The sequence below is a fragment of the Cenococcum geophilum genome (assembly GCF_001692895.1).
Source record: "Cenococcum geophilum 1.58 unplaced genomic scaffold K441scaffold_7, whole genome shotgun sequence".
NCBI classification, from domain to species: Eukaryota; Fungi; Ascomycota; class Dothideomycetes; order Gloniales; family Gloniaceae; genus Cenococcum; species Cenococcum geophilum.
Window position 1 is genome coordinate 1,146,075 of NW_027137565.1, and position 9,459 is coordinate 1,155,533.

General features: G+C 36.4%; 1 protein-coding gene across 1 annotated transcript; it reads right to left on the minus strand.

The window, feature by feature from the left end:
• Positions 1 to 2,752: 2,752 nt before the first annotated feature.
• K441DRAFT_505866 (DDE-domain-containing protein) lies at positions 2,753 to 3,082 on the minus strand (the record flags this gene model as incomplete). The annotated part of the gene is given in 2 exon segments (XM_067642051.1): positions 2,753 to 3,016; positions 3,032 to 3,082. Coding segments are annotated over 2 exon segments (315 nt in total), but the record flags the coding sequence as incomplete, so codon positions are not given.
• Positions 3,083 to 9,459: the final 6,377 nt, after the last annotated feature.

Consider the following 9,459-nt stretch of genomic DNA (forward strand, 5'->3'; position numbering starts at 1 on the left):
TTGCGTTTTATTATAATAACGTATACCAAATTTATAAAGACGCTAAGTATAGCGTAAGCTATTGGCTATAGGAGCTAAAATTATTAGAGTTTAGAGGAACTAATAAACTAGTTTATAGATTGGATATTAAGGATAATAAGTTTAATATAGGCGAAACGTTCTATAACGATAAGGTAATAAAAGTAGCTTACTAGAAGTATATAGACCTTAGAAATGTTATATAAGAGGTAAAGGATAATTCCACTATAGAATAGGGAATATTAGTAGGGATTAAGACCCTACTAGACACGATATCTATTGCTTTATAAGACGCAGAAGATGTAGGATAACGAACTACTTTGGCACTTAATAAAGGCAAAAGGCTATAGACTTAAGATTCTTAAGATAAGATAAAGTAAGCTTAAGGACCTATAATAGATAATAACCAATGAAGTAGAGTAACGGCTTAGTTTAGTAATATATAAATAAGCTTAGGACTAAGTTTCCTAAAGGCATAAGACTCTTAAGACAAGATAAGTAAGATTTAAGACTTTTAAAACAAGATAAGGACACTATAGAAGCCTAGTTAGACTAAGGCTAGAGTAAAGCTTAGGATTAAGAATCCTATAGGACTAAGATTTTAGTAACAGAATAAGGACTATTAAAGAAATTGCGAGTAAGGCTTAGCAATAGGATTGAAATAATAATACTAAGATTAAGAAGTAAGAAAACTTTAAGGATTTACTTACAAGACGTAAACCAAAAGAAACTATAAAAGAATTTAGATAAAGAATTATTGTATAGTAAGAATAGAAACTAGATAAGAGATTTAGCATATTAGGTTATATAAGGGATAGGGTACCTATATAAAGAATTACTAATAGGCTAAGAGTAGGCACACTAAAAGCTAAGTAGCTTATTAAATTAGAAAACGAAAAGGATCTAGGGATCCCTACTAGATTTAAAGAATAACATATAAAGGGCTATTATAATATAGTAATAAAAAGATACTTCCTTACGGACAAACCGTATATACTCTAGTAGCTATACTAAAAGTAGTATAGGTAACGATATAATAATAAGTAGGAAGATTTCTATATATAGTTAGATAAATAAGTTATTTAGGACCACCCTATTACAGAGAAGGCTATAACTTATATTAAAGAAGCCTTAATTATAATATTAAAGGATCTAAAGGAATAATTAGAGGACTAAAGAAGCGAGAGGCTTATCTTAGTACCTGCGAATAAAATTATAATGTTTAGATTAATATAATAAAGGTTTAAACTTAAAGATAAAGATAAGTTAAGAGTTAACCTAAAGTACCTAGCATACTATACGCTATTATAGATTGCATATATAGATAATATATGCGAAATGTATAAGAACCAAAAAAAAAGAATTAGAAGTACTCTATAAGGATATATTAGGTATTAGATAAGCAATAATATAGAAATACTAAGTATATATATAGCTAGCATCTAGTAAAAATTTAAGAGTTAGGGGACTTAATACTTTAACCAGAAAGATTCCTTATGGAAGAATACTTAGATAAATAATAGTGGTGGAAATACCTAAAAAATATATATCTATAGTATATAGAGGATAAAAAGCAAACTAGATATTGGCTAAAGAATAAGCTAAGTATCATAGGATTAAGCAACTAATAATTAGGAAAAGTAAAGGCCTAACGTAGGTGATGGGCTTTTGACGGTTAGGGGGGTTTTGACGGGTTTAAATATCAAAACTACCTTAAAATGCTCAATTGCAGGCATTTTCTTAATAAAAGGCATCACACAGTATTATCCACGATATTAATAAAATAAAGCTTTAGTTTTATATAATCAAGGCTCTATCGCGACATTTTATAGTGTTTGTATTGGAAGCTCTACTTAATTAACTATACGGCGTTGCCTATATCCATACCAACGTCTATATTAACGTCCTCATCTAATACCTTACTGTCGCTTGAATTGCTCTGCTTGTCGTCATCTACCTCTACCTACGTATTAACCTCTGCTACCTTTTTTACAGCTGCTATTAAAGCCTTTAAGTAAGCCGTTGCTGCCTCAAATATAACAGTAGATGCCTCTACCATCAATTGTGCAGCGGTCGCGAGCGCTTTAGCTGACGTAGCTTGATCCTCTGCCTTCCTAAATTCATCTTATGCCTTAGCTGTCTTCTTCTTCGTCGCTATCCCAGATATAGTCTCTAAAGCTTTCTGTGCCTTCTTTAACGCCAGTAGCGCTGCTTAAAACTGCCGCTGGTGTTACTCTATCTTCCTTTTGGCCTCTAATGCGGCAGCCTAAGCCTCCTTCCGTGCCTTAACCTGTTTCTTATAGAGTATCGCTACCTCCTCCCGCTTAATTCTAGATCGCTTCCTTTATTCCCTAGCGTTCCTTTTAGCTTCCTCTATAGCCTCTCTAGCAGCAACAATCGCCTTTATAGCGTTAGTAGTAAGCACCACTGCCATTAATAGTACTGTCTTCTTATCCTTCTTCTTTTTCTTTCTCTCCATAGCGCCGTAGCGAAGGTCTTTATTTTCCTACTTAAGTAACACCTCTTAATCTTTATATAATTGTAGCTGCTTAATAAGCTTTTAAATATAGCTTTTAACTGCCTCCGGTGACGTTTTAGGGTTAGTAATCATCCTTAGATATTAGGCGCGGTCGTTAGCGCTTATCAGAGTTTGTGGATATAAGGGAGAGGATAGTAGCAATACTAATTTGTCTATAGGTGTAAGGGCCTAAACGGGATCGCTTTTTCTATAGCGGCTAAGGGCACGTTCTGGATTATATGGGTAGAGGCCTACGGCTTTAAAGGCGCTATTAATATAATTAGCAGTATAGATCTCTGACCGAATTTCGCCAATAATCTTAAGAAACCACTCCCTGTTAAGGCCCGTAATACCCAAAGCAATATACTTATCTACTTTCTGCGAGTAGGCCCGCTTAAGTAGTAAGAATATTACTAAATCAAGAGGTTGTAGTAGGTGAGTCGTATACGGAGGAAGGCAGATTAGTATAATTCTATAGTCCTCGTAGAACTAAACAAATTTAAGGTTAATATGGCTTATATGACCGTCCATTATAAGCAGGCGGTAGCCGTTTGAATTAAAATTGTCGTCGTCTTCTTCTTTATTTAAGGCCTGCCACTATTTAGTTCGTTAAGTATATTGCTTAAAGTGTTCTAGCCAACTAAGGCCTTGCTTTTATAAACTCTAGCCATTCTTAGTTATTCCAATAGTACAGCTAGGTATAGCTTCCTTAGCCATTTGCTATAGCCGATCTGTATATTACTTGCCCTTAAAAATAATATAAGGTGGAATTATTTTACCGCCCATTCCTATGCAGTTAACTTAACTTACCCACTCGCGCGAGCTGTCTACCGTTTTAAAAGCTTGTTTTCTACCTCTAAGAACTACCACTTTTGCACTTAGAGCAAGCCCCATAGCATAGCCAGTCTTATCTATATTATATTAATCCTTAAGCAGAATTCTATGGTTTTAAATTACGGTATTATAGTCGTTAAAGAAGGCCTTAATTGCGGCAATGTTGTTACCAGCAATTGCACGTTCTTAATTAAGTAATTAAGCGTAGTAAACGCGAAGCTCATTCTAATAAGTAAGAAAGGCAGTTATCCATGCTTTGCCTAGCGGTGGTAGTAGTTAATAGGGAGGAAGCTTTCTTGCTTATTCTTTAAGAATCTTAGTTATAATAACTCGGATTGTTTAAATTTGAGCAGGAAAGCCTGCATTTGTAAGGTATATACACTATCGCACGACTGCAGATTCTACAGGAGGTAGTAGTCGCTGCTAGTGAGTATACGCGACTTTGTGAGATTTATGTTTGCCGTTAAGTCGCCTGCGCAATGTATTTGGGTTAACGCTATGGGACTTTATAGCATCTTCCCGGCTTTTATAGAGGCCAATCTTAAAGCCAGCAATTGCTAACTCAATCCTCTGGTCCGTATTAGGTTCGCGAGTCCAGCGAGGTATAGTAGCGTTAGTGGTAAATTTCTCAAATATAGATCAAGCATTGAGGAATCAAATGTTTTAATTTTTAAAGCGGCAGTATACGTTGCTAAGCCTAATCAGATAAGCGGTAAGGAAAAACCGTCAAAACCCCCCTAACCGTCAAAAGCCCATCACCTACGTTATAAAACTAGAGGGAGCTAGTAGTAGAGCCTTAGACCCTTAAAGGAATTTAAGGATAATACCTAAATTTATAAATTAATTGGCAAGATTAGCAGTTTAAAGCACTAATAGATAGTGGAGCGACGCGAAACTATATCTTACTAGTAATAGTTTAAAAAAAATAGGATTACCTTATAGATAGAAGGAATAACCTTACCTATTAGTTATAATTTTAGGAGATCTAATAGCCTATAGAGGAGGGATTATTAATCTTAAAATAGGACCTATTTAGATAACCATTAAAGGAAGATAAATTAAGATGTCTTTTAATATCCTACTATTAGGACAGGATAAGGTAGTATTAAGAATGCCTTAGTTACAGGAATATAATCTAAGGATTAATTAGATTACGGGTTAGGTTAATATTAGAGATACTTAACAACGTAAGATATAATAGTAAACTAAGCTAGTATAGTACTAAGTTGGAGCGATATATAAGGAGACTAAGTAAGGCTTAAGTTATATACTAAAAAGATACTATAAGTATGGTAAGAAACTATAAAGCCTAAAAAGTAAAAAGCTGGTAAATTATATAATAATTTATTGCTTAACGTCCGATTTAGATCCCTATTGGGCCCACGCGGACTACTCCTTATTTACATGTAGGGAGAAAACTCTATTTAAGAAAAATAAGAAAACCCCGTGATCCATCTCCCCGCCTTTTAGGACTTGCCTACTTAGCGCCTATAAGTTGCCTATAGTGCTCTACTACCTTACTGTTTAACCTCTTTAGGAACCACTGCTGCCGTAATAAGCCTATAGACGCGCTAGTATTATAAACTATTACTCTACTACTGTAGAGTTACTAGGGGGCACCTACTGCTTGCCCCCTTGCCTTTTATTACTATTTCCCTTATAACCTAGAACTAATTTAGCATATTTTAACTAATAAGCCACTAGGTAACCGCCTTAAGGCCTTTTTATATTAAGAGCAGTATATTATAGTTCTCTATGCCAGCTGCTAAGAGCATTATTTCTTAATTGGTGCGTAGGGGGCATAGCAGTATTACGTGTTTTGGTGTCTGTCTTAGCTAGCTATATTTATATCTTAGGCTACCTACTAGGACACCCACCCAGTAAAGCTAATCTTTTAGTCCTATTATTCCTATTCTTAAGAGTATTGCTATTATATTTTCTACCTTTATTAGGCCTTCTCAGAGCCCTTAGGTATTTACCCCCTATAGTATTAACTATGCTATAGCTTAGGTTCGTCTTACTTAAGTTAGCCTCTATACCTTTAACTCCTATTTACCTCTCTAGCGTTGGTCCAACCAGTATTATATTGCGGTAGATGGTTTCCTGGCGTTCTTATATATTCTACTTTAGCTCCTTTCTCTGTCTTGCTGTCTTTGCTAACCTTTTACGTGTCTCCCTTTCTCCTCTATATGGGCCTAGGCCCTAAAGCGGTACTATTTTTCTTCTGCTTTCTTTACCTGTTTCTCTAATATCTCTTCCCTACTTTAGGGTTGTTGGTTTGTTCTCCTATAGGGCACCTTAGGGTCCCTCTATAGTTTACTTAGGCGTGTCTTAATGTACTTTATAATATTAGAGTTGCGTTTATTTTATATCCTTTATATTATAGCGGCTTTAATATATAACTATAGGGGGGGAATATTGGATTCCTTCTTAAGCAATACTGTGGCCGTTCGCTTGTACCCACCTGTAATACTCTAGAGGTAGGCTATCTAGACCTTTTGAAGTGGTTTAAGGAGTGATTTAGGGGGGCCCTTTTTAGTTTCTCTAATGGCCTAAATACTGGATCTATATGTGACTAGGGGTGCTAGTAAATCTTTTAAGTCTTCTAAAGAGGCTCGAATTGAATTGAATTGCTTGGCGTTCCAAATTAGGCGAATTAAAAGAATTGAATTGATTTGGAAGGTTCGAATTGGAATTGAATTGACGAATTGATTATATAATCCTATATAAAGTCTTAGCATAGTGTTTTACGTAGTAGTTGCCTAAAATCGCTTAGTGCCCACCTATAGGGTCCTTAAATAAGGTCTCTTGTTCAACCCTTCCGCCTGTATAAGGATCTCGCGATGTATGACATCACCGGCGTGGTGGAAGCGGTAAAGGAGGCTTCAGTAGAGGCTCTGGTAAAGGCTTAGGTCATAGTAGGGAGGATTAAGTCGTCGTTCCTATATAAATATTAGCACTCTATATACTTTTAGAACACCTCTATATTAACTTACCGGCTTTAGCGGCTTATATTAATAACCTTATTTGTGTCCTAATGCTTTAAGCTAATTGCAGCGCCAATAACGTCAGCTTTAAGCCTTGCTCTATTAGGCCGTACCATATTACTAGTAAGGCTAAATACTCGTTCTGGCTTATTACTTATCGCTAACGTACTAAATATATTAATTGCGAAGCGTAAAAGGCGTGGATAGTTAAATCAAAGCTCCTACTAATACTTAATTAGATTATTAATCTTCTTATCCCGTTTTAGATACTTCTTCATCCATACTTTATACTCGTTCTCCTCCTTATCGTCTTTCGAGTCGTCGCTGAGGCCTTTATCTAAAAAGGCTCTTAAACCCTCTGCCTCGCGTCACCGGCGCTTAAATAGTGGTATATTAACTCTCTTACCTAAATTAAGGCCTTTATATGTCTCCCATTCCGTTTAAATACGCTTTTTTACATCCTTAATCCACGTCTTCTTATTCTTCTACTTATCCTTAATCCACTTCCATTTATATCGCGGGTGTAGAGCAACGGAGGCAATATATGCGGCGGATTCGTTAGTGAGCTTATAGTATTTATTAAGTTTCTGCCATCTAAGTTAAAGGCCTATGTAAAAGTAAGACTCTAGGTCATGCTTATATTAAAATATAAGAAGGTCGATCTGCTTGATAAGGTACTTTAGAGACGGGAGGACCTCCTATAGAGCTCCGTTTCTACCTAATTTGTTATAAATTAATAGATATTTTTAGACCCTAATTAAGGTTAACTTACCGTTATAAGCCTTGCCTTCTAGAGTCTTAGTAACCTCCTTAAGCGGCGCCAATATCTGCATATACTCCTTCAGAATCTGCTATTCCTCCTTGCCTAAAGCGTCGTTAATAATTAAAGGCTTCTTCTTACCATTTTTCGGGTAAGGCTTTATGCCGTTTTTGGTGGCCTAATTGTAGTGAGCCTCCTAATCTCGTTGCTCCTTTTTAATAAAGGCATCAATTGCAGCCATAAGGTGTAGCGCGCGCTCGATTATATTAAAAGTAGAGTTCCACCGCGTATTAACGTTGAGGATAAGCTTCCAGGTAGTTTAAGTCGTAGAGCCGTCTAAAAACGACGGCATAGTAGTTAAATAGATGTGTTGAAACTCCTTAAATTGCTGCTCGCGTTGGGGTGACGTAGATAATATATAAACGATAATATTATAAAGCTTTCTAATTGGGCCCTGCTTCCTCCAAAGCTCTAGGTGCTTAATCTTATCTTTGGCCTCTTCAAGCTCGTCCTCTAAAGCCTTCGTATCCTTACCATAGAGGATTGAGCGAGCCACTAGGTTAATTATATGGCTAGCGCACTGAAGTCGACGCTCCTTTTAATTAAATCTAAGCTCCTCACCCAGAGCCTCTATATAGGTGTTATTATTTAACGCATTATCCAGTATAAAATACCCGATTTTGTTACCAATATTGAACTCCGTAAGAATCGCGGCTACGCCGTTAGTAATATTAACGCCTGTATGTCGCCCAGCGAGTTTTAGTATACTAAGTAGGAAGGTTTTATAGTTGCCCTTATTATTAATAAAGTAAATAACAATTCCGCAGAGGCTTAGGAGGCTTCAAGAGGTCTATATATCCATAGAGACGTGTATTTAACTATACGCGCGCTTAAGAAGCTCCGTTACTACGCCTTTGTATTGTTTAAAGTCCTTAATAATCTAATCGCGTATTATCGTTCGGTGAGGGAGAATCTCTTTAGAGTCCTTATTTAGGTAGATAATTAGCTTACGAAAATACTTGCTGTTGACTTAATTAAATGCAATTCCATCCTAAATAACCTACCGTGTTAGAAGCTTCTGAAATCGGCGTTCGTTAAAGCTCCTGTAACGTTAATTAAGCTCGGCTTGCTCAGTAGGTGTTTTGTTTCGTATACTGGCGACTAATTGAGATTGATCTGAAAGCTTAATTGGCCTATTCTTGCCAATATTATGCTTTTTTAGAAGGTGTTCGGCAGCTCTACTAGTTGAGGCGTTAAGCCAGCGGTGATCAGTGGCATATTTTGTTTTGTGTTTTATATGGCAGATCTGACATACTGTATAGAGATTTCCTGTTTCTGTTTGGTAGATCTTATAGTAATACTTTTAGATATGCGATCGGCGGTCTCGTTTTGATGGAGGAGGAATTTAAAAGCCAGGAAACTTCAGCCAATTAAGGTCTTTGTATTTATCGTCGCTAGAAGAAGTCGCAGTGTTAATCTCCTAGGCGCGAGAATCGAAATCAGAGGTCTTCTGAAGCTCGGTAGGTACCTTAATTGTACTAGGAGGCGCAGAAAGTGGTTTAGAATCGGATTTAATATCCATTGTAATGATATAAAGTGGTGGTGTTGAAAGGCTGATGAGGTGGTAATTTTAGAAGGACTTTTGTAGGTGTGAATATCTTTATGCAGGTAGTGTGCCTAGCTGATGACTTAGATCTAGCTTAACGATGACGGCAATTGCTAGGTTATATGGGTTTACCTAATAAAGTTTAAAGAATTGGCATTTTATACGCCAACCGAGAATATCTATTAAACATTAACACTAAAGGTAAAAATATTTCTATATTCTATATATTTATCAATTTAATTTAGCCCTTAATTTGATTTGAATTGGCTTGGCAAAGGACCTTAAATTGACTTGAATTGATTATAGATTAATTCAATTCAAGTCAATTCGGACTTGATGGGAAGATTTGCCGGCACCCCTGCATATGTCATAGTTGGCCGGACGACTGCTGTATATAGTAGGCGTGACCTCTAGAAGTATGGACCCCATGTAGAATTAATAATCCTAGATAAAGCGATGAACTATACTTGGCCTTTATGGGCCGCTTGCGCCGTATATGCGCTCCACTAGAGCTTACTATCTACCTATACTCCTAATACCCTTAGGCCCTAAACTGGTTGACCCCTAAAGCCTTAGATGCGAATTATATACTAGAGATCTATAGATTGGTTGCGTTTTCTTATAAAATGGATTAGCTGGTATTTCTCTAGTAAAAATTGGACTCTATAACGTTTTGCCCATTCTATATAAGTATTATAGGCTTTCTCTAGTGTTTTATAATTCTCTACGGCTGTTA